This window comes from Taurulus bubalis (assembly GCF_910589615.1).
Source record: "Taurulus bubalis genome assembly, chromosome: 8".
Taxonomy (NCBI): domain Eukaryota; kingdom Metazoa; phylum Chordata; class Actinopteri; order Perciformes; family Cottidae; genus Taurulus; species Taurulus bubalis.
In genome coordinates, this window is record NC_136596.1 from 20,119,604 (window position 1) to 20,146,642 (window position 27,039).

General features: G+C 39.7%; 1 protein-coding gene across 1 annotated transcript; it reads right to left on the reverse strand.

The window, feature by feature from the left end:
* Positions 1-453: 453 nt before the first annotated feature.
* tacr1a (tachykinin receptor 1a) lies at positions 454-26,780 on the reverse strand (the record flags this gene model as incomplete). The annotated part of the gene is made up of 5 exons (XM_079221750.1): positions 454-799; positions 2,107-2,303; positions 3,813-3,963; positions 14,404-14,598; positions 26,377-26,780. The coding sequence occupies 5 exons, from the start codon at positions 26,778-26,780 to the stop codon at positions 454-456; spliced, it is 1,293 nt and encodes a 430-aa protein (XP_079077876.1).
* Positions 26,781-27,039: the final 259 nt, after the last annotated feature.

The following is a 27,039-nucleotide window of genomic DNA, read 5'->3' on the forward strand; positions in this document are numbered from 1 at the left end:
CCTTCACTCTACTCCGAGAGAAGGCTGGTGTGACAAGCGGAGTCTGTGAAGATTGGAGGTGCTAGCGTCTGCTTCAGTTTAGCTTTTGAACTGGAATGTGTTCATGTCATCAAAGTGCTCTTCATCACTTTTTTCTTTTTTGGCAAGGAGCAAACCTTTCTAATGGCAGTTGATAATTTACAGGGAGCAGCATGAGTCCATTATAGAAGGGCGTTGTGGGTGACGAAAGCAATCAGTGAACAGCAACTTGCAAATCTCACTTGCAAATGAGCTAACACGACGTTCCAGTGAAATCACTAGAAATGTTTTCATCAAAAACGTAGCCAGTCACTGGCAGACACACATTCACGCTGTTCTTTTGCATGAACATACACAGGCAACGGCAACTATTTGAACAACATATCAACTCCCTCTCCCTCCCTGCTGTCCGGCAAAAAAACCTGCATTTGAAGTCTATTCCTGCAGGTTGTTACTCGAGTAGAAACTGGACGTCTCTGATACGGTTTTGGAGACGCTCCGGGATGATGACCCATTCGAGGTGAGGTCCAGGTAGGAGCTATGTGGTCCGGCTCCAACCACAGCCCCACTGGGTCGTGGAGCTGCTATTGCCTTGACCTTGGGCTGCTCCATGTCATCCCCAACCTGGAGAACAGTGGACACAGTGGTCTCCATCCGGCTGGTCTTGTAAACACTTGTCTGGGTCTGAAGGTAGCGAGTGGACTTGAGTTCCAGGCCATCGTAAGTGCCTCGAGGGACACATGGGCAGAAGCGGAAGGCCTGTTTAAAACCAGCACGAAACCTGTTCAAGAGAAGCAAAGATTAGTCCTATTTAGTTTGGTTTAATTGCACACAATTCAACAATGGTATCAATTTAACAGCCTGGCTCCCCTACTGGGATGAAAATATACCTGCCAATAAACGTCTTATATAACTTTTGCTAGACACGAGCGATTGTGGCAACACATTTAGCTTCATGTAGTGGAGTAGAAATAGAAAGTTTCATGAAATAGAAATGCTCAATTAAAGGAGGATCTGAGGATGGAGATGGGTTCCTGTGCCGGAGATGTCCAAGCCTGGGGCTTTGCAGCGGAAAGCTACTGTAAATCTTTTCAATTGGACACGACTATTTACTATCTGCTACAGCTTCATGTAGAACCAGAGTTACAGACATTTTGAAAAAGAACTGGCTGATCAAGTGTAGATCTACAGTGGCTCAAAGAGATGTAATGCAAAAAAAGATAAAGAGAAAAGTTAATTAACAGTAAATGTCACATGCAACATTTAGTGTTAATTAACTTTTCGCTTTGACATTTATTCAAAGACTCATTTTCCCAGCACTTGATGTTTAGCGTGCCATAAACTATACATGGAAGAGATGACAGAAATAATAATTTTGCGGTTGAGATAAACACACAAAGAAAAGTCATACAAAGCCTACACAGAGAGAGGACTGAAGGCAATCGCTGAGAGCAGGAGCGAGATGAAAAGAGATTGCTTGAGAATGAGAGGAAAGGGCCATCATCGGTTACACCTTCGGATTTAAATCGACTGAGCTGATAAAGAGAAAAGCCGGCCGATATCTTATGCAGAATAATGACTGAACCTCAGCTCACTGCAGTCCAACCCGCATATTTTCATTTTTAGTTTTTTTATTCAGTCATATCAGAGTTTATTCAAGTGTGTAATTTAAGTTCTTCGACAATAAAAAGACAATTAACAGGTGGCTGCAATGCGAGACAATGGGAGATGATTGATTCCAGACAACAAGCAGAGTCGACCATCTGCCTTATTTTTTTTTTACAAATGACGATCTTTAAATTCACTGACAGTCAAATTGTTGGTGCTCACTGTGGGATTCAGAGGTGGGGTTTTAAAGCGTATTATAACTTCAGTTCATCTGGGGAAGTCTTTGAAGGGCAGATAGTTTCTTTCCAGAAAAAGCAGCCTCGAGCAGAGTTTTCAACTGCTTGTCACTAAGACAGCAGTGAAGGATGGGGTATTGCTCTGTGATGAGTGTACCTGTTATTATTATGCAGTTAATGTTTTTGAGAATTTCCAGTAAAAGAGTAATATGATTCATATTTATGTGTACAGGTGCTGACTGACCTGTCGTTGAGGCAGCAGTAGATGATGGGGTTGTACATGGTGGAGCTCATAGCCAGCCACATGATGGCCAGGTAAACCTGCTGGATAAATGTTTCTTCAAACATGGCAGGAAAGACCTGGTGCAGCAGGAAGAAGACGTGGTAGGGAAGCCAGCAGATGGCAAACGTACACACCACCACGATCATCATCTTCACCACCTGTTGGACATACGACAACACTGTTTTGCTATTCATTTTTGTTTCCCTGTCCATTTTGGATTTAGTCGGTGTCCACAGACTTTTCAGACTAGATCAGAATGGTGGAAGGGCCGTGATGTTACAAGGTGGCCTGTTTTTACATCGCAAAAAGCCTTTATCCTACAAAAGGTGTTGCAGGTTACCAAAACACCTCACTACAATGATCCTGTCATAAATGGTCCAATGCGATGCTCCATAAATAATTCATAAAACCTGTCTCGAAAACCATCAAACAGAACAATGTTACAGCAGTTTTCTGCTTGTTTTTGTAACCTTTTTATGATGAGGTATACTGCATTGATTGTCTCCTCAGAGGTCTTCTCTCCTTCTCCTTTCTGTAACAAGCCTCTCTGTTGGCTCAACAAGTGGCAACAAATCTGTTAGTCCTGAAAAAAGCTCAGCTGCTTTGAACTCACTGTCTGTCAAAATGGAAATCCAATACTCACAGGCACATAATTTACACTGTCAATATCAGACAGTGCTTACTGAAAATGAATTGAAAATAATGTACATGGACAGACGGAAAAGATCGGAGAGGCTGCCTCATTAGGAGGTGGAATTGGCGTCCTGCACATGCAACATGATCAAGGGATTTTCCTATGATTATATTCCCAGGAGAGAAGAACACTAGGAGTCTTCTGTCATGCTAGAGGCTCTGTGAGGCTGTTGGCATTGCGAACCATTGGCTTAATGCTAACATTAGCATGCTAACATGCACACAGTGAACAAGCTAACATAGTGGTGTTTTGCAGATATACTGTTTACAAGTTTTGGCCTGATGATGGTGGATGAAAAAAGTCAGGATCACAAAAATTATAATATAATTAATCCCATGTTGGGAGATTTCAGTCCGACCCACATTGCCATCCGTAGAACCATGCTGCTACCTTGGCTTTGGATAGATTATTAAACAAATCAATCAAAGTCATTAAGTGAAGGAGCGACCAAAAATATAGAAAACTAAAATGAAACGGAATGAAATGTTTCAAAATGGTTTAAACTAAATGTTCATGGACTGACCTAAGGGGACTGATCTCATCAGTGCAGAAACACCTTAGTAAATATGTCTGTATGAGATTCTCATTTGATTTACTAGGGTCAGAACAGCATGTCTCTGCAAGTGTCTTCACTGGAAGAGTATTCTATCAGATGTAATAACACTGGAACTGTGTGAATACACCTTACAGACACGGGCCATAAAAGATGACGGAAAACGGAAGATGAAAAGACAAAAAGCTAGGCTGGAAAACCACCAAAGTCGAGAGAATGAAAGGAGAGATGGCTTTGTTTCAAGGTCATGGTGCTGTGACGATAATTTAATCACTGGAAAAATAAAGGCAGACATCGACATTGCAGCCACGTCCTGTTCAAGGCTGCAGTGTATAAAAGTGCATATGCTATGGTTGGAGTAATCTTATTATACTAGTTTGCATCCAAATACTGTAGGTAGCTGTCTAAAGTGCGAGTTACCTTGCGTTTGGCGGTAAGCTGCTCCTTGTAGCGGTCCGAGGAGTCTCCGGGGATTTCGCTGGCCCAGAGAGTCAGTCCCACCACCAGATAAGCACAACCCATCACCAGTAGAGGAAGGAAATAGATCAGGATGGCCACGCACACATAGTACCTACAACAAGACATATATCCCATATCATAAATAAATCATATACATATTTTTTGACTGGTAGTACAGAGAGACTCAAGTTGAGCCTGTAGAAAAGGAACCTACCAGTACTGTAAATATAGTCCTAAAATTACGCTTGAATAGAACATCAGGCTAGTACAGATGTTCCAATACCATGTCTTACATGTTGCGATTCCTGAACTTGTGTATTGCCCGATACCGGATATCGACCCTTTACCAATTTGTTATAAGGAAAACTAATTTTTAGAAGATCACATTTGAACCCATCATGATGGTTTTAGTTTAAAATGTCCCTTCATCAAATACTCTTTTTTGATTAATAGAGCTTAAACGCATCATAATGTAACTCAATGCAATCTCCGTTAATGTTAGCTGTTAGTTCTGATACTCAGCCAAGCCCACCGGCTGCTAACGGATAACGTTAGCTAGCTGTTCAGAATGTAGCATTATCAAAGAAAAGAATAAGGTGTTATAGTGTTTTTTAAGCTTAGTTTGTCACATTTGGACTTGCACATCTATGTAAAATAAATTGTTTATGTGTAAATTACAATGCATGAAATATGATAATTAATAAGGAACATTATTACAAAGGATTTTTAATTGTGTGCATATTAAGGTCATTTTTATTACTGTGTAATGATGTCCATGTGTACATTGCAATGCTTAAGATGGATTATTGTTTATCAGATCACAGAGTCACTAGTTTGCTGAGGTCACATGGACTCTGTACTGGAGAGTGCAGAGGTCATTTACACACAGACAGTGGTTGAGGGTTTTACAAAGGAGCATTTGGTCTTAAGGAAGAAAGAGAATGGACCACCTGTGGTTCGTCCTGTGGTTTATGACACGAGATAAGGAACAGGACAGTGATTTGATTTGCATTTCAGCCAGCAGAGGTGAAGAGTTTATGACTGTGAGCTGTAATAAGATTCTCATGAGCTGTAACATATAGAACTGAATAACAATTCCTTCTAGGTCAAATATTGGGTTAGTAAACACAGGAGGGCGGAGTGAGGACTCCAGGTACCGGAAAACATGAATGTTATGGAGCCACCTTCAAAACCTGCGCCAAAGAGAGACTCCGCCCCTGTGGGACTTTTAGCCAATCGCATGCCGTAGATTTGAACCAATGAGGCAAATGAGCTGGGATGTTAAAACCAGATTGTAGATTCCTGTTCGAGGTCTTTGAGCTGAAGCGAGACAGGAACGGTCTGTGGAGCGGAAGCTCGGAGACCCTCAGCTGAGTATACAGTATGTACATGTATCACCATTTATACTTTAATTAAACCGTTTATTATAACTCGACTTGATTTTCTGTATTTCTTCTCTGCCATGAGCACCCAAGGTTCTAAGAATACTCTTAAGTGTACAAAAGTGTTTAACCACACGTGTGTGTACTAGTTGGCACATGTGCAGTACAGATTAGGCGGGCTGTTCGGATTGAGTAGCAAGTGTGAGTAAATGAGGTAAAACATTATATATCTTGACAAGTAGTGCACAGTGAGTTTTCAGAGCTTTTTAACAGCTCCTCGAGAAATGATGCTAAAGAAAGCGATGAGAATAAAATGTGCTCATTGGTCTGAAGAGCTTCGGGGAACTACAGTCAGGTGATAATTCTCTAGGTTGTCACTACGAGTGACCCCCCCCCCCCCTTACACATCACAAGTGGTTCTTTCATCCATTTGTAATACAACATATATATATGTTATGGAGCTTTAAGAAAGGGAATGGGGAAACTGCGAATCCCAAAGATTAGTATAATGGACACTGATATCAGCAGACAAAGGACTCAATGACAAGACCCCGATAGACAGAGAGGTTTCAATAAATGGTCTTTCCTTGATGGCATGGTCTGATACACAGGTAAGCATAAAAAAAAAAAGGTAAATGTTTCAAAAAGACGAGGCAAATAATACTGAAGAATGAACGCTATTTAAAACATAAATAAAAACGGGCAAATAAATAAGGAACTAAAGCAGATATGAGGAACTGGCACAGATAAAGGGGAGTAATGAAACAAGGGTGATAACGAGGGACGGGTGAAAACAATCATGGCAGAGGCAGACAGCCACAGAGGCTAGAAGCACAAAGGGCAGAAAGTATCTGAAACGAGAACGGTGAATGTACCAAAAAGAAACATGAAATGTTAACTGGTAACGAGGAAACCCTAAAGAGCAGAGCTGGACATGACAGTAAGTCCTGAGGGCAATGCATAACTTTCAGTTTAATGTTTATTTGAAAGACGTGGCACTGGGCGTTTCCTAGTTAACAGAAGGCCTATGAATTAGTATTCTTTATGCCTGCCAATTCCCCCTAACGATAAAGCACTAATTAAGCAATTTTTGATGACAGAACTGAATCTATCATCCTTAGAGTGTTTGCCAGAGGAAAAATAAATAGTTTCGCTTTGCGACATGATTAAAGATGCGAGGGGCATCAGTTAGACTCCTGGTCCAATAACTGTCCAGTGAATTTAAACTCTTAATGAAGTAATTCATTATGACAGTTTCAGTATTTTGCTAATGATTTGGTAATCGAAGACAGACACACCGTTTGATCCTGTTAAATCCTTGTCCAGTGTGTATGCTGGTTAATCGGGGTGTATGTGTGTGTGCGAGCATTAACGTCTGTTAAAATGTGACAAATTCTATTATATCAGCCGTGTAGAGCGTGTTTATATCGTATTTAACCGTGTTCAGAAATGGAAGATCAGTTTTCTCCTCTGTGAATGCTGCAGATGAGACTCGTGGGCTATTTTCTTTGCAATTAACTACAATTATGTTAATTCCGCTAAATACCCGGGAGCCCGGGAGTACAAATGACCACACACTGAGAAACATACAGATACACTGCAAAGTAGATGTATTAGTCTTACAGTACAACACATAGCTAATACCAGAGCCTTGAGCGCTTCGTCAGGTTTAGTCTTTCGCTTGAAGAATGTTTGATATTTCGATTTTAGAAGACACTTGTATTCCTCACATGCCAAACCAAGCAGTACACTTTTAAAATAAATCATGCAATGCAACGAAAGCCAAAGCTAAAATCAGCAAAGGAGATCTACAATATTTTTGAATTACTGTCTGTTTGTGCTAGTGACAGAAGTAATAATAAACATCGTCTGTGACTAAATAAGACGATGGATCAATTTTTGAAAAGAAATCAACAAAATATACCTCTTAACCCCTCTTCTGTGGGAAAGTAGTCTTTAACAGTCTTTTTTTTAAGTATGCTTGCACTTAACAAAATCTATTTGTCTTTCATCCAAATCCAATTATCACGATTGGATTGCCTTGACAGCAGGTGGATATAAAACACAGAGCATCAATAAAGTAAATTGATCTTAAGTGCTTATTAAATGGAATATAGTCTCTCATACTCTACAGTCCACGTCATCTGTCAGAGAGATATCTTTCACACACGCTGGTTGTCAGTCTAGGTGACCATTCCATACCTTTTAATATACGTTGCTCTACTACAGACTTGTTCTTCTTTTTAGGATGAGAGTCCTTTTAGGACAACAAAAACTCTTCCCGGGTCAAACACATGACGACAGCAGTGATTTCTGTCCCTAAATACCTGAACCCAGGATATTAGTACAGCGCCACACAATGTATCCACAGAGAATAACAGTTACATTTCTGGATATTTACAACACCATATTTGTTTTTTACATATACTGTAATGTATTATATGTTCTGCATGTAAATTGATGTAAAATTGCACTGTAAAACAAATGCCAAATAATGTCAACACATTACCGTAGAGAGTTCTGTTCAAATAACATCAGTTTATCATGGTCAGCCATGGTTGTTGTTAACGTTTGGTGTCTTGCACCTTGAATGCTTGGGAGGTCAGAAAATGCTCAATTTCAACCGGCAAAAGTCTGACCTGCGAATTGTTTGGAGCGCAGCACAACAACAGAGTGAGAGGGATGTAACATTCTGTTCACAGCAGAAACATTTTTACTGACTGAAAATTATGCAACATATGCACCAATGAACCCCAACTAAACGGTGGCTTTGGGATATTCCACTCCCTGCCTGATTCCACTGTAAATGTCACGCAAAAAAAAAAAATCTTCATGTTTTTATTGAACACCATCTTTCTTGAGCTTTCTCACCCTCATCTGCAATTAGCTTGTATGTTTTCTAGGTGTGGGCAGCACTTCCATCTCCTTTGTGCATTGAATTGTAAGACAATAGTCTACATTTTTAAACATTTTTAAACTATTCTACATTTTTAAACTCAGCTCATGGTTGTGCATGTCGGCGATCTGGCAGAGCTCAATGGAAAGAGTCATCGTTCATGTTATCAGTAACACCCTCTTTTTTCACCGCCTCTCTTCACATAAGGGGAGGAGAGAAACGCAGTAAAATCGAATCGTGTCTTTAATTAAACAAATATTCTGCCAGACTGGCAAAATGTAACGCTATTTAAAGTATTAACTAAAGCTAACACACACAGCCGCAGGTCACACAAGGCACTGATAACAAGGCTGAGGAGAATCAATTCAGAGAAAAGCTGCTGCAATCTAATTACTAGCAGACATGGTGGGGTTTGTATGCACATGAGTGACCATTGGAGTAATGAGCTTCTTGGAAAACTCTTGAGTGAATCATTTTGTCAATGTGTGTGTCTGGTGTAGGTGTGTTTTGGGTTTCTCAAGATTCCAGATTGAACAGGACAGACATCATACTGTGCATCACATCTGTTATTTGCTGAACACAAGCTCCATTTATTGGAAATGTTGAAGAAACCGGATTAAATGTGTCCTTCACTGGATTTGTTTGTCAGAGACATGTGAAATTGTCTAACAGTTGTAGCTGCCTGAAGACGAAGGAGAAGTGGAGGGCTTGTTTATATATATTGTAAAAACTAAAAGAACGTGATATTCCTCCAAACTGGGACACGTTGGATTAAGAAAAAGAAAAGACATCAGCGAATTCCAATCGTGTCATCAAATCTGTCATTTCAGTGTGACTTGCCAGAATCAAGCTGTGGGCTAAAACAAAAATTCTGGAAATGACACCAGATATGTATCAGGGCTCGGCTGTGACTCCAGTCTTTTTTGTTTTTCCTGTATCTCCCCTCTGTGTGTCCTTTCAACGATCTTGTGTTTTATCTCGTTTTTACTGTTACTAATTCCTGTTCCCTGTGCACAGGATTCCCATGCCTGCACTTCTGCCCAGCCGCCGCCGCTCACGCCGCCGCACCGCGTACCTGCATTCATCTCCTGCCCTACTAATCACCCGCTGTCATTCAATAAAACCCATTCCTACCCTTACCTTGCCGTTCCCGTGTCTTGGGCTTCAGATAGTTAAAGGATTCATTTACAGATCCTGCTGATTTGCATGATTAAAGTGGGTGTAGGCGGTAAGATGGTTGGCACCACATCCAACATCACATTAAAATATACAGCCTGTGCTCTGATTTTGGCTCCACTGTGTCTCAATAAACAATGGTGCCATAACAAAATTAATCCAGGAACCAAAATGTGTTATTGAACAGAGGTTAGACAAATTGGCAAGCTTCTGTACAACGAAAATGTAAATGTGCCTCTTAAATATGACTAAAAGATGTAACCAAAACTTAAATCTTTAGAACACAAACGGTGCCCATAAAAAATATTCTCATAAATTCTCATGTTTAATTACTGAACAACATCTAATTGAATTTAATATGATCAACAGAAAAATACTCTTTAATTCAAACCAAAAAATACATCCCTATAAAGTGATCTAAATTAATACAAAAGAACATTTCAAAAATATATGTTGTACATACATAATTATTCATCCTCTTTAATAGGACACACCTAAATCATCACTGGTGTTGTCAAATTGTTTCAGAAGTCAGATAATTAGTTAAAAGAGGTGATCACGTGTGTATTTTTAAGGTATTTCACTTGATTGCATGGATGCAGCTGTGAAGGTTATCGTGGCAAAATATGCAACAAGCCAGTTTCAAAAAGGTGCACAATTATGTCAGACATAAAAGCTGAGGATGAGTTGAAGAAGAGTCTATGGTCTAAGACTAAAATAAATCTCTTAGCCCATCAAACGTAATGCCATATTTGGTGTAATTTGCACGAGAATAGGTTCAAAATAACACGAGTTATGATAACAAGAGTTTCCACCTTGACATTCAGTGGTCTTTTTATGTTGACAAGCTTAAAACAAACGCACATTAAATCTATTTTAATTTAATGTTGCATGCCAATAAAATATAACAACTGTATACAAATAAATTTCATAGGCAATGCATACTTTATTCTCTTCTTTCAGTGTGTGACAAAATAAGTCAGCATTCAATCCGCATTAGTGCATGCTGATTATACTCAAACTGTGGCAGTACTTTGAGAATCACTTTATAGTTTGGAAAATATGTTCTGTATTTGAGAGCAAAAGTAAGCATGTGGTTAATGGTGTGGGATTCTGACAGCCAAAAGACCTGCGACCAGAGATTCAAACTTATTTCCAGACCTCGCAGCGACTTCTTAATATGGTTCGGTATTTTTCACAATTTCACTTGTGTTTTTCATTGGGTGTTCGAGGTTGCTGTGTGTGTTTATTTTAACTGCAGAAAAATACTAACAAAAAAAATCCAGTATCTTGTGATTTTTCCTGAGATCTAAAACATTTGTCTGGCTTCAAATGCTCACTGTTGACCAACATTCCAAAAAGATGAAAAATGTGTCTGTGCCAACATTTCTCGACAGACACATTCCCAAAAGTGTCGAGATATTTACTGCACTGCTGCGCACAATATCAGCTACTATCCACAAAAAGCTTCTGGAAGAGAATATATATTTGCTGGTACATGATGCAGTTTAATGGGTACTATTGATCGATTCTTATGGTAGCAGGTATGTATTTTGAAGTATCAATATCGGGGTTACTGGCAATAATCTTGATGAAGCGAGCTGCCAGGGTCAAACAGCCTACACGCTAATGCTTAGTTAATGCTTCTCAGACTGGTTGTGCATAAACTCATTTTATAATTTCAAGAAAATGAACAAATATTTGCATTGCCTCAATTATTTCATGTTTTATAAAACCTAAAGCTGTGCCCTTATGTAATATAATGTCAACTAGAGGAGACCAAAATACTATAATCATCGCTCCGGTAAAAACAATTGCTGCATCCAAAATATAAATATACTCGCAAATGGACTTTTATATCGCTTTCTAGTCTTCTGACCACTCAAAAAGCTTTAATAATACATGTTATTCGCCCATTCACACCCATTCATTCACAAAATATTTCTTGTAGAAATAGAGTAGAAGCATAAAGTGGTATGAAATGCATTCCACCTCTGTTACTGTAATACCAGAGGTGGGCCCACACTTACTAATAAGACACTGATCCTACTATTCTTCAAAAAAAGTTCTATGCACACACTTTCTGACATTCTAAGTTTCTTCTTTTAACACACATCAATTGCAAAGTATTACCTTGCAACAGCTCTTCCTTCGGCCCCAGCAGATCCTTAGCTTCTACTGATGGATGACGCTTGAGGGAATAGAAGCTGTACTAAGTCACCTTTCTGTCATACAAGCTAAATCAAGAAAACCCCTTCAAAAAAGACCACATACACACTGACAGATTACACACACAGTAATTTATCTGTTTAATTTCTGGTGCCGCTGCCTCTTCTTTCCCCCAGCGGACTAACATGCTTCAAAAGTCTTTATTTCCTGGCTGTTGTGTGTGTGTGAATTGAAGTGTTAATATAAATACAAATGCAAACAATTCATCAAATAACTGTATCAACATCTATGTTACAGTTTAAGAGCATTAAAGTGTGGGTTACATGAAGGAAATGCATATTGTCATGCATAATTAGATTATGCTTTAAATTGCGTCTGTTTATTTAAACATGTGGGTGTTTGTACATAAGTAAGGACTGTGTGTGTTGGGAGGAAGGGCAGCTGTTCTTTTTGACTTTGCCTGCCAGCCGAGGCAAGAGAATACTCGAGGTAACAGGACGCCTCGTTCCACGCTGCCTTACTGGCACTAATCTCAGGCTCATGTCGTGTGAAGCCCAATTTAGTGGAGAGAGAGATCACAGAGGACAAGTGTGCTCAGACTGTGACTTCCTCTCTCTGTGTGTGTGTGTGTGTGTGTGTGTGTGTGTGTGTGTGTGTGTGTGTGTGTGTGTGTGTGTGTGTCTTTAAATGCAGCCTTCCCCTTGATGCGACATAGGATATCCTACCGGCCGTCAGGAGGGGGTTTGCTCACCCTAGTCAGCTTTCTTTAAAAAATATTTTGGGGGTATGGTGTGTGTGTGTGTGTGTGGTGGTGTAACAACAGTTATCTACATAAGCGTGCCTTCACAAACAATGTCATCTATTTATACTATGGCACTGTACTCATTAATCCCCCCTGGCAGGAGACTGCGGGACAATGCCCGGAAAGAAAGACATGTGGGATCTGACCCGGGGTCAGCCTTAATCAGATGTTTTATTTATAGATTCAGCACCTGAGCTGAATTACTACTGCTTTCTCACTCAGCTCCTATGTGTCCCTGATTACAGTTGCATTAAAAAAGTAATAACTGCAGCTGGCATCCCTTAATGAACATTGGAATTGCTGTTGCGCTGCTCATAACACACTATATTTCCATGGAGAAATGTGACCGAGGCAGTAGAAGGGTAAGGCAATAGCACGCTGGCAGCAGAGCAGGGTAAACACTGTCGCCGATGAGATGTTGCCATCAGCAGAGCTGCGATCAGAGCCGTGTTGCTGTGTGTCTGAGTGCCTGCATATCTGCGTCATTGCGTGTTTTCCTGTGTTTACTGATACTCTTGAGTGCACATTTCCGTGTGTACATACCTGTGTTTATTCCTTTATGTGTGTGTCGGCCAGTTATGCCAGTGGGATTACAAAAAGACAAATGGAAGTAATTGGAGCTACTGTGGTGGCGCAAAGTGTGAATAAATCACTGTCAGGCATGTGCATTTATCCTGTTTTTTTGAAGCAGCTTCAGAAGTGTGTCGAGCACAGCGAGGTTTCAGTCTGTGCGAGGGGAAGATGAACACCAGCATTTAAACAACCATACACTTCCTCCTATTCTCTTTGATCATAGATCATGGAGTGAGGGGAGATGGAATAGGTGCACTTTGGCAGCAATGACAGCTTTAGCTGTTTCCTCTGCATATGTAAAAATGAATTACCCTGAGGTTCGTCACTGGTATGACATGAATTTGGCTTTGGTTCTATTTTAGCCGCCCAAAGAAACCAGAACTCTATTTTCTGAACTATTTACACCGTGGCAAGCAAGCTTGCACTTGCACCAGAAAGACATTATGACATCACAAAAACACCTACCTGTCACCACAGGTGCTTTTAAAAACCGCTTTGCTTTTTTTCGGGAAAGCTCTTTCAGGTAAGTAAAATCCCCTCACTGTCAATTACAGTTAGAAATGTTGCACTCTGGCTGAGCTCGCTAAATCTGCAGCAATTGAAAGGACTGACCATATAAAATCAGGTTTGAAGAGCTGCTGGAACAGGCTCTTTCATTGATAGAATCAAGACAAAATTGCAAAGTTGCACTGCTGGCTTTTAGAACATTGTGGAATCAATAGTACAAGTAAACATTCATGCAAAACAGACTTTGAACTGTTGTGGTTTGATAAACAGCGAGGCCAGGTGGGCACGCTTTCTGTTCTCAGCATGCTCTTTTACATAAATCTGATTATGTTTTGGTGTCAAATGGGAAACACGGCTTTTGTGTTGAATATTGTCTGTTGCGAAGAGTAAAAGCCATGGACACATGTTAGTGAGTTAACATGAAAAACATAAAAAAGCTGAGCAAAGTGGGAATCAGATCTCTCAGCTTTGACCTATTGGCAAAGAGGTATAAAGAACTGAATAGAAAAGGAAACACATATATGTCTACTGTTAGCACTAGATATTTTACTGACGTCTCAATTTAAGCTTTTCTGATAAAACATTGAAAACTAAAATTGTTTATACACTGTATTTTTATTCCTTAAAATGGCTTTTTAAAACCCCTTTCTCCAAAATATATTATATTCATGATTAACATATTCTCCATCGTCTATTGTTTGCTTTGTGATCACCTGGTAAACTGTTCTTGAAAAGCATGAACGTCTTCTTCGTCGAGTATAATTACAAATTGAAAATGAATAGTGGAGAGAGGCTTCACGTCCATCTAATTGTTTTTTTCTCCTGTCCAACTCGACTCGTTTGCCTTTTAAGTAGAGGGAGAACACAAATACCCTATGATGTGCTTTCAATTTATTCACTACAATGCACAAAAGCTTCCGTGCTTTTTCGACACGCTCTTTCATTTACACTTAATACAAACAACATCCTCCCACATTTGCTGTCAAATCAAAAGTAATTAATGGTGCTTGTTTACTACGTGAATGGCTGTTCCCCAGAGGCACTCACATCTTTTTGAAGTTGAACACAGTGTATTCGGGCCAGTTGATGTAGCACACCACCCGGCCGGGGAGCTGGTCCGTGTTGGAGTAGTAGTACTGAGGGAATGCCAGGAGCAGAGCAAGCACCCAGATCACTCCCACCACCACCTTGGTCTCTGTGGAGGACATGCGCTGCTGCAGAGGGTGGATGATGGCCATGTACCTGCAGGGGGGAAGATACGGTGATGCTGAGCAACTTCTGAGCCTCTTTGACCCTTGTAATAATCAGATTAAATAAGTAACCACCGTCTCTGAGATAATGCAGTTTGGATGATCACTTAATTTACTGTATGATTGATTCGCACTTCATTGCTTGGCTTTGAAAGTAATACACTGAAATAATAAAATACTATATAAGCCATCAGAAATCTACATGTAGACAGATGCATAAAGCAATAGTAGACATTTTGGGATATACATATTAGCTGGTTAGCTCAGACTAGCAGAAAGACTGGAGGCATGGAAAGGCAGCTGAAGAAACATTGCACCAGACCAAAACATCTAACTCTCAGCTGCACATATTTCTAAACGTTTGATCCATATGTTTTGGTTCTGTAGTGCAGCACATTGGATTTAACACTTAAAATGACTGTACGGTTAAAGTTATTTAATGATGGTTGAAGGTGTTCACATCCATTTCGGGTGAACAATTCTAAGATGATGCAGCAGGACCTCATCTGACCTTAATTCAACATGCTGAAGATCAGACTTAAAACCAAAATCCCAAAAAAACAAGCAAGCAGTGAAGCTTCCTGCAGTGCAGGCCTGGCAAAGTGTTACCAGTGAGGATACCAAGTGTCTGCTCATGTCTGTGACTCAGAGCCCTCAGGCCCTCATTGACTGCAAAGGATTTGACACCAAGTATTAAATGCGATGACTCATTTAAATTTATGATTACTAATGCAATAACTCTCTGTCCCCTAAAATGCAGTGACTTTATATAAAAAAAAGGCTACAAGTCTTACACTTTACACTCAAATTAATGCTAATTACAATAAATTCCACCTCATTGTCACAATGTCAATACTACAGTACACAACATGTATATTACGGTCCTTGTAAGTATTTGTTAATAGGTAATAAGACCCAGATGTTTGATAATATGTGCTAATAAGACAATGTAAGAAACTATTTTGAGATATATAGGCCAATTATAAGCACTTATAAAGCACTTCTTAACAGTTAACAATGTTATGAATAGCTTTGGTTTATCATTGTTGTTTATCATAGCATTTCAAACCCATTCATTAAGTTTAATATTTGTTAAACATTTACTGAGCTATTTTGGTTGCTTTATTAAGATTAATGAATACTTTATTATGCATTTATTAGCAGTGAACTATACTTTGTGCTGCTATTAGCACTAAAGCAACAACAACAATTAATTAATAAAGGATGAATAATAAAGGTGTAAATAATTGCTCAGAAATCTATTAAATGAAACTACAAAACCGAAACGGCCTATTGCGAACATCTCTATTCTAATAAATTTGCTTAGTACGTAATTGTGTTGGATTTTTCACCTACAGGCAGACTAGAGGAGAGGATAAAGAGTCGCACAGATGGAGATTTCATTGTTAGGTGTGTGATCACAAGTTATTTAGGTCCCAAGTGTGAAAAAAGCTCATTTGTGTAAGAGTCATAAACTGAAAATAGAGTTCTTGAAGGGTAACTCAAACTTCACACTGAAACACAGCCTGCAGGACAAACACACACTCGCCCACACAGCTACGTCTGAAACATTTAAAGGAATCAAACAACACAGTAAGCTTCGATTTGTAAAATGTCATACATGGTGCAAAATCCATTTTCTGGATAAAACGTTTTGTGTGTGCGCTTTTCTTGATAGGCATGGGATCAAAAACTCTCTGGAGAGACACCAAGACGAGAGTTACATTACAAAGAATGTTATCAAGTGTACTTCTACACAAATGATTACCGTCTGCATTTTAGTAATCACATGTCATAATCAGGCTCTAATCAGAGAGATGACAAGGTCCTGAATAACTCAAAATGACGAGAACATCATTACCACTGAGCGTCTGAAATTACAACACTTGCTGGCAGAATCCATTTCCTCAGTTAAAATATAATAATTCAGGGTGGGAGCAGGGTGGGGAAATTTAAAATGCGTTACCTCTGTTCTTTTTTTTTAATCCTCTGCATAGATTTTTGACTGAAGTTCATTGCAATTTTGGTTGTATTGATTTATTTTCAAATAAATCCGTTAAACATGGGTTGTTCTTTGTAAATTACTCAATAAGCTGGAAGCTATATTTATCAAGTAAAGTGCTAATTTGATTTAATGTAAGTGATAGAAAATAATTCTTCACCTCATTTCTTTAAAACTGGACTGTACTCAGTCTGGACGCATGCACGGCATACATTTCTACAGAGCATTAACATCAGTGTTATTATTTATTTGGACCCCTTTTAAACAAAGCTCTCCAGTGAAATGTCGGGTCTAATTAAAGGCTTAATTCCACTAATAACCCAAATGAATCTGCTAAATGGATGTCAACTTCTCCCTCTAATTATATCAGAGACAAGAGGAGGCCTTTAAAATCAAACGCTCCCGGCGGTCTGCTGAAAATGGGCGATCACAGCCTTGGCCTTACTTTGGCTCTGCTTCAAACAGCGCTGGCAGCCATGTTGCGTTTCTTCATGTAGGTGAGTCATAGTCGAGCTGTTGATGTCAGAATCAAACACACACCTGCAGAGGACAATGCTCTGCTCGCGCCACAGCTCAAATCATCATCATCCCCTCTGCTGGATTACAAGCACAGTGCTAACATCTAATGCACCCCAGAGAAAGGTTTAGTTTTTAAATGGGCAATCACTCTGGCAAGATTGAAGACTGAAGTTTATCAAGAATGATGAAAGAAGCTGGACTATTCATATGGGTTTCATACACTGTCCAATGTTGAACCCGATCTGAAACAGACCTGTGCAAAACCTACCTGCAAAAGCATGATGTGATAACAAGTAATACACTACACTTCAAAAGAGCGGCAATATAATAATGTTTCGAGACCCTTTTCATCCAGAACTTACCAACTCACAAGCTTCCTGATCGACGTCTGCTATGCACATTCAAACCCCAGACCAATTATTATTCAATTTCAATGTATTTCAGTTCAAGCTGTTTTTCTGCCAGCAAATAATCTATAGCTCCTCCAGCATAACTCAATATGAACATTCCGTTTATTCTCGCCTTTTTTTGAAAAAAGAAAAGTTTCTGCATTCCATTGCATCCCTGCAACCTGGATAAATGATGGAAGAAAATGTCTGGATGGATTCAAATGCCCCAACAACCACTGCGACAGTTCAGAGGTATTTAATTTTCATATATTTGCCTGAAGAGAGCTCTGCTCGCCTTTTGTCTTCCCGCCTTTTATTTAACATCTTGGAAAGCTCACCTTTAAAGACTTTGCACTCCAAGTATTTGTTTGTAGGTAATATCTGATTCCTCTCAAGATAATACCTTCTCACTAGGTGGCAAACTGCATGGGCATCTGGTGTTAGATTGCATGGGTGACATGAACCCAATTATCCACAAATAGCACCTAAACGTCCGTGGCAATGTAACAGTTCGAAATAAACCCCATGAGGCTGCAACACCCGTTTTCCTGAAGAAACTGAAGTGATTAAGAAGGAAGCAGTGAAAGCGACAGATGAAATAGCCGGCCTTCAAGCCTGCCAGTGATTTTCTTTTTCTTCTTTTTTTTCCTAATTGCATTTGAAAGTAATGGTGGTAATTTGATCATGAATTTGCTTCATCTGGATTATTGGCCTCTCGGGGGGTTGTTGTTGTTTTGCAGAAGGTTACGTCAAACTTCCATCAAAGGGTGAAGGTGGCAGAGCCTGCGGTGTGTGTGTGTGTGTGTGTGTGTGTGTGTGTGTGTGTGTGTGTGTGTGTGTGTGTGTGTGTGTGTGTTATGTAATTTGAAGGATTGTCACTGTTGTTTCCATTATTGTCTACATGCATACATATGAATCTTTCAGCCACCTCAGTCTCGTCAACAACCAGCAGACACCGTGTCTTGTGCCAAACCAATATCCACAACATCCCCTCTTACATGGTTCAGTGTGTAGCCCATGTGTGTATGCGCACAAAATGCTAAGCAGTGTGTGTCCACTGAGGCAGAAGATGAGCTTGCTTGTTGAGGTTAGCCTAATCTAGAAAATCCGATCCTCACAGAACTCAGAAAACGTGCTGCAAAGTGACAAAAGCAGAACCAAATTGAGAAATCACGAGTACAGAACACACTGGAAAGCTAGAAAACACAATGCTGCAAGTTGCACAGCCTACAACGGGAATGACTACTTGATGAACTGAGGCTACCATTTATTTTATGTTTTTGTTTTTCAAGTTCCACCATTCTTATTTTCTGATCAGATATTATGTACCACTAAGTTAAGTGGTAAGTGTTTTTTGCTATGTGCGTTTTAGGTCTATGCGCAACAAAAGCACTTGGAAAAGCTATGGAAAAGATTCGGGTTTGGTTTGAGCTTTTAGGGCCACCGTACTCATGAGTTTTCTACAAAACAATTAAAACAAATAGGAATACCGAATTAAAGATAACATCACATCATCAATGATAACAAAATCCACCAGCCAGCCAAGTGCCCTCAAGCAAGGCACTAACAGCGTCGAAGCCATTCGTCAAGCTCGAATCGGAGTTGATTTTTCCAAGACAGGAGATGACAAGTGTTGATTGGAGTGTTGGTTATTCACTAAGAGGTGACATAGCTTTGAGGCAGCTGTTCAAAATGATCTAAATGTGTGACACTGACTCTGATGGATGTGGATTCACAGAAGCATTCACACTGTCTTTCAAAATCATCAAATCTGTAATTAACAGTTGGATTTTTATGTGTTCCTGCTAACAAGATATCCTAATGCAAAATGTGCTGCTGTGAGCAGCAAATACACCACAGTGTCCACAGCCAGTGTAAGTTCTTGTAAAGTGCCGAGAGTATATAATGTAGCTGGTGTCGTATTTTGGAACTTTCTTGTGTGAATAGTTTGTTTTTGTTTTTGTTATTTTTTGGTTTTGAAAGATGATCTTTCAGTTTTAAGGTTTAAATACTTAACCATGCTCTATGGCTGCATGGATCAGGCAGTCTGCCACTTTGGTCTCGACTCTAGAGTAAAATATCATCAGCATTGAAATTAATTGACATCCACGGCCTCCAGAAGATGCATCCCGCTGACTTTGGTGATCCCCTGATTTTAACACTAGCGCCACTATGACATTCACAGTTATTGTAATCAATCTCCTACTTCAGAACCAAGGACAGCGCCATGGATCTATCAATAGACAGCATAATTAGAGCAGGCGTTTCCACACACTGTGGGGCGTCTGCTGGAATCACAAGCATTGTCTGGAGGCAGCTTCAGGGGTTAAGGCACAGAGGGAATGTAAACCTGCTGCACCGAATGGAGGCTATCGATATTTCAGAGCCATGGCCAGAGATTCGAACTTCCATAAACCTCCGTCAAATAAAGAATCACTGAGTCAGGTGGACCCTCTTCCCCTGCACTCTCTCTGCTACTAAGGGATGGAGAGCGGAGATGGCAGGTTGTCAAGGTTGATGCGTTTTGGTCATTTTAGCATCCCATATGAAATTGCAATTTTAATATTGCCATTGTAAGCATGTTGGGGAAGCATTCGGCCAATAGCTCTCCTGTAGAGTTTCACATATTACGTTGCAAAAATGTTTCAAATTGCTTTGCAGAGTTAGGATTTTTGAGCTTTTGCATCGCTAATAAAGGAACAGACCTATTCAATCCATACACTTATATTGTTCAACAACAGGGAGGCTTCGAGTCCTAACAAGACGGCAAACTTGGTTACTCATTAATAACCTTGACAAAAGCAGCACATACCAGATCCACTACTACCGTTCTTACCTTTAACAATGAAATCCCTAGAAATGTACAGTACACGGCATTAAATAAAATAAAATCGCTTATAAAAACTTGGGCTACACAACAATTCACCTTAGATAGACTGCCAGTCAATGCTCTGGGCTAAATAGGATTCTGGTAGTTGACTCTGTATGAGCAAATCTATTCAAACCTATTATTGAAAAGGTGTTGCAATTTTCGCAAATTGCATGGCTGCCGGTATGAATAGTTTTTAGTATTTAGCATTATCTTCTTGTATTATCATCAAACCCTCGATGAGTAGAGGTCCAAATCTAATTTAATGTGCACTGCCCCTATAAAGAGAAAATAACCAAACCATTCAAACCATAGATCCATAAATAAATCAAACGGAATAAAAATGTGCCTAGAGTTTGTAATAGACTTCAGACATGGTTGAAAGAGAAAACCATAAAGGAAAATCTCACTCAAAGTAGAAATCCAAATGGTCGACATGTCTTCTTTGTCACACCACTCTATTTCCTGTTTTATAGGCATAAACAATTCATAAACTTCATTACAATTGTCATATATACATACAGGTACATATAGGGAATTTGACCTCTGCATCTATCCGATCCTTAGCATCTCGGAGCAGGGGGCTGATGTGAAGCACCCCGGGAGCAACTTGGGGTTCAATGTCTCGCTCAAGGAAAAGTCAACATGCAAACAGGAGCCTGCAAACTGCAAACCTTGTGATCAAAGGATTCTACCCACTGAACTACGGGTGTCACATAATCCTTTTGTGAAGGAAGATCCCATTGTTCCCACTTTTCATGCACAGATAACAAGAAAGAGAAAAGAGGGCAGAATAAATTCCCATGATGATCCCTCTGGGGAGAAAAACAATTTGAAGGGAGTGGAGGAGGTGGAAATTGGAAGAGGAAGGTGAGAGAGCAAGAGAAGAGGGCACTGTAAGATGTCGTTGATATACTGTGCAGTAATCCTGCAATGCATTGTACTCGGGACTCAGATAAATGTGCAATGGAATGGTCATTCAAGGCGTAATACCAGGTTGCAAAGTCAGGCAAGAGTTATCCAGCCCGAGTTTGTCAACATAAACACACGCAACATCACAATAACGTGGCAGCACACACAGTGAATTACCTTTTAATTATATTGTACTGCATGCCCTGTTTTATGTAATGTTGTGACAACGCTGTAGCTTTTTTTTAAATTGTTTTCATTTGTGCTTCTGTGTGAGCATGTGGCACGAGCCTCCTCAGGGTTACTACGGTTCCTTGAAAATACTTAAATTAGATTATATTATTATTCCCCATAGAATTCTCTAGTTGTTAATATGCAGATGGTTACTTCATATGCCTTTTCTCTTTGCTAATGGCTGTGGTAATTAATGTACGTCCTCTGTAGATGCTTGTGAAGCTCAGAGACTTGCCATACAAGCATCAGTTTGTTCCAGGCGTCAATGTTTTCCATGCAGATGCACTAGGACGCACTAAGATTAGAAGTCAGGAATACCGACTCAGAATTAAGGACTGGAAATGGATTGCAGCATTATTGGACAGGATTGTCTTTTCCTCTCTTGATCTGGTCTGTCTGGGTGAAGCTGGTCCAGCATGGTCTAGTCTCAAACAATCCCTCTTTCGACGCATTAACTCTTCAGCTGTGTGAATGGACAGCACGTAATTGCCAGAAAATCAGAGAGGCAGGGAAGTGGTCGTAAAGCGGCGGGTTGTGAATGAAAAACATTCTTATTTCTCTAAACAACTCCCACCAAAGTGCCCTTAAACCCCTGAGCACTGTTCGACACTGACAATCGGTGCAAAAAACAAATTGCACTGAGGTTTTTCAAGATTGATTTTCAGCAGCAACTTTTGGGTTGCCAGGTTGTGCTTGCTTCGTCATACTTTGCCTGTTTAGCTGTTTAATTCATCAGGTAAAGCCTCCAATGGAGAACTTGACCTCACATTGTGTGTACGACAGAGTTTGATGATAATTGTCTGTGTTATTATTTAACTAGCTGGTATAAATGAAAGTTTAAAAATTGGGGCCCACTTTTCCCTGCTGTCCCATCGAGCAGACTGCTGCCTGACTTTGTGTGGTGCTGCTTTCTTTATCTATGATTGTGTCAGTGTGCTTCATTTGTGCTGAACGCGTGTGTAAAATCAGGCATATGTCAGTAGTTGTATGAGGTACTTTACTTCATTGAGCTATATCAAAACACCTTTGAAATTAAATAACAGGTGCCACCAATGTTGCTGAAAAAAAACTGTCTGATCTGATATCTTTTGGAATTATTTATTTTTTGTGGTCACTTTTCAATGTATATTAACAGAGTCTTGGTCTCCTAAATGGCCACAAACATCCCAATCTTGCCTGTGTCTTAACTCAATGGTTGCTGCCTTTTCATACTTCAGGTAAACTAATTCAAAGTTTACAATGGCTGCAGGACTAATCGAACTGCCAGATAGTCCTCCATGTACAAAATGACGTTCCCAAATACAACTGCACTGCATTCTACATTACGTGTCAAGGAAAATGCATTTTCACCCTCAGATTACACACAATTTTAAAACATGGTTAATTTATTTTTAATTGAAACAGCATTGATTAAACTTGATCCAAAATATAAGTTATAGAAATAGAGTTAGCTATTCAATGAGGACATGAATGAGACTGCAACATCCACATTAATACATGTAGCAAACAGAAATGTCATATTTGATCCAGTTTTCTACATTGTGTTTCACCAATTAAAGTTCAACTGACGCTAAAACATCTTTTGGCACCCTCTTCTTCTGCAATGATATAATAGTTTTCTGACTGGAGAATTTATCTTGATGAACAAGTCCTAATAATCACATTATGGTGATGAATGGAGACCAGCATATTTTTTCATTTTCTTCTGCTGATTTTCTCAAAATTCTCCATTCACTTTTGAGCAGGCTGTTGTTGTATGCAGGCGAACAGAAGAGCAAAAGTGGCTGAAAGCATTACTCCATAAGTTACCTCGAAACCCATCAACTATCCCCTAATGATGATTTAGCTTTTTAGGTGGTTAAAATTAGCTTGTAAACTGGCTGATTGCGAACCAGTTCCATCGTAGTCTCCCTCTCTCAACTCCTACTCTACTCTTGCATCTGAAGTTGCTAATCAGACTGTTTATAATGAAGGGCGCACAGAAGAGGAAGTCTTTGCCCAAATTTATGGCAACCCATGATATACTGGCCACTGCCCATAGAGGCTAAATCATCGTCAGACTAATAGCGGTTCCAAGATTGCAATCACTTTAATACTTAAGGGTATGGTTATCATTAATGAAGCCATGAAAATACTTCTTGTTTTGCTTTTGCTTTTTCATCCATTGTCTTTCCCCCACCACATTTATCAGGGATTTTAAGCAAGTACTGCCAATCCTAAAAATCTGAACAGTAAAAACCTTGATGCAGAGATGCTCACAAGTCATTGTTTGCCAGTCCAAGTTAAGTGTGAGTGCAACTGCATTGCATATGGTATATAATCACACTGGGTCTACTGCAAATTAACAAATCCGTAATGTGGCAAGCACCGACTCGTCTTTTCAAAATATTCAGCAAACGGAAATCAAATAAAGTTATTCTCCCTTGTGCTCACCATCGTGCTTTCGCTGCATCTTACAGTCATCTATGGCCACCTAATGGTTACGCATGATAATAAAGGAGGGAAGGACATTCAGCTAGTCAGACATGTCCATTATTGTTAATGCACAGAAATATATGGAGATATAAAGAATAATAAAGATTGTTTCTCAAGGCAGACTCCCCTGTGGTTCTAACTCAGCACACTGGTATCAGCACCCAGATTGTACTGGTGATCTATGGGGTGTGTGGTGTTGTTGCACTACACAACCCATAGATTGCCAGTCCTGATTCAATGATGGAGATGAATACCAGCCTTATCAGCTGCAGCACAGTGCTCCATCACCCCTGATGAGATGCTGCAGCGTTTCTCCATTTGCAAAAAAATATTTCATGTCTAGCAGCTAATGGGAGTTCTTCAGCTCTCACAGGAAGTAGTGAAAATTAAGAATTGAAATATTAGCTGCAGCCTAAACAGCAGTAAGAGATGGCTGCGAGTGAAGGTTCACAGTGGGAGAATATTTTTTTTATTATTTAGATTTCCTACAACAGCCAGAAAAAAACTATGATGGTATCAGTGTGAATTATAAGCTGTACAGCAGCATCAGGTCAGGGGGTCAGAGGAAAGTATCCTAATTTGTATATCCCTGACTGGCAAATTTCCCTGAATGTGTGGCTTATTGCCATCTTAATCTGCTTCTTCTTTTTTTTCTCATGTTCTCTTGCTCTAAAAGTTTGACTTAATTTTTTAGAAGGTCAAATTCATGGCTTTCTTGCTGAAAGAGAGATATATTAAAGCATTACAGGCCATTACCACCTAAGATGTATAGGTATAAAAAACACTTATTCAGACTTGACACGCTGCAGGCAGGATGTTCACAGCTTTATGTAAAGGAACACAATAGGAACACTATGTTTTTACACGGATGCATTTATACCCAGAGACACTAACACTTACACAATGAATAAAGATTAGAGATACACAAGCACACATTTGAAATAAAACAGCATTCATGGACACAGATGTACAGGTGCAGACACATACAATGTATACTTGCACACAACCATACAGACAAAGAGGCATGCATATGCACAAACACATGAAAATGCAACGGCTCACACTCCCATGATCAGGCATTCACACACATTCACAAAGCAGCACAGGGCTTTTTATGCATCTAATTTCCATTCACCCTCATCGTCACAAGCTGTCACCATGATGAATAGTGGTCCTTCACACGCGAATGTTCATTGGGAGGGTTATTCCATGCACTGAGAGCCACTGAGCTTCCTTCATTGTGACAATAGGAAAAGGTCCTCTGATGGAGAAAAGAAAGCTCCACAATAGAAAAAAATCATAAAAATGCTTAAACTCAACAGTGAGACACTGAGAGACTCTTTTCATTTAATGATCACCTCTATGACAGACTTGTGCACATTGAGGAAAGGTTTACATTTTGTTATTGTATGGACAGTGAGTTTTACCATTCTCTTTATAGTCAGAGTGGTTTACAGCCCATCGCAGGATGGAGTCACTTTTCATTCCACCTTTCTCTCCATTCCTCAAGCCCACAGAGGAAATATATCCTCGTGGAGGTGGAGGGCAAGACCACCAGCCACAAGAGCAGATCCCTCTTAGACACAATGAATATTGGATATAATGAGCATATCTGCAGAAAACTGCAAGGAATCATGCAAAAAGAATGTGTTGCAAGAGAGGTCATACAAAAAAAGCCTGTTGAATCATTTTGCAGCATTTCTGATAGATTTCTGTGACATATACGTTAAGATACTGTAAGGATGCACAATCCATGTCCTTGTTCTTGTTGTAATTGGATGTTTGTTTAATAAAACATAAATAAAAGATACATATAATGCTAATTAATACCTGTTGATCTTTTTTTTTTGCAATGATTTACAAGCTGTTGCTGTTGGGTGACAAATATCAGTGTGAGTTCAGAGTGTGAATGTGTAAAAGATGGTTTGGTTGCATTCGTGCATTTTGATGTGAGATGAACTGTTGTGTTGAGTGAGCAAAAACCTATATAAGGCAATCTATTAGTGCACTTTGAAAAACAAGTTTCCTTTTTTTCTTCGGTTCAAAGAGCAGTTGACCTGAATAACCTTTTACCTCAATAACCTAAAATGAAATAATATCACAACCTGTTCACCACCTGTACATATTAATGATGTTCTAAAATATTGCTGTGGGACCTTATAAGAGTCGGCCAGAGGGAATTAGACAGCGATTTTGTTTTCTGTAATGTGATCAATCATAGCACTTTTTTATTTGTAAGTGTAGCCAATATAAATGCGTTTTGTTGTCAATCATTTAGAAGAATATGTTGAAGAACTTTGATCAGCAGGGAATTGATATTGTTGTAATTTAAACACATTTCTTGTCTACTTTTACAACAGACTCGCAGCTTACCTGTCCAGAGCGATTGCAGTCATTGAGTAAATGCTGGCGAAGACAGCCGCGACCGGAAAGAAGTTGTGGAAGCGGCAGTATACCAATCCGAAGTACCACTCGTTGTGCACTGCGTATGTGAAGTTGATCACAGTGTTGAAGGCGGACATGGAGGCTTCAGCGAACGCCAGGTTGAGTAGAAAATAATTGGTGACGGTCCTCATGCGTTTATGCGCCATGATAATCCAGATCACTGTGATATTGCCGACCACGGACACAATAACTATACAGCTGTACGCAATGGCCCAGAGCACAATTCTCCAGGGTGGCTGCACGAACTGGTTCCAGTACTCGGTTCCGTTACTGGTGTCGTTGGAGCCGCTGGTCCAATTTGGCGCATTGGTGAAATTGTATAACGGATCCATTGTGCTGTTTCAGACCGAAAGTCACTTAAAAAAACGACCAACTGGATATAAATCTAATTCATAGTAAGACAACTCCGATGGCAAAGTGACCAAAGTTTAGGAAAAGCATGACAGCCGCGCGCTCTGTTGGAATGTGGACTCTTTCTTGGAAATACTAGTCACACATGTGGACTTTACGATTACATATTACGATCTAGCCTACTGGTTATTACTTATCTCTGTGCGTAAAAACACTCCAAAACACTCGGACATATGTGAG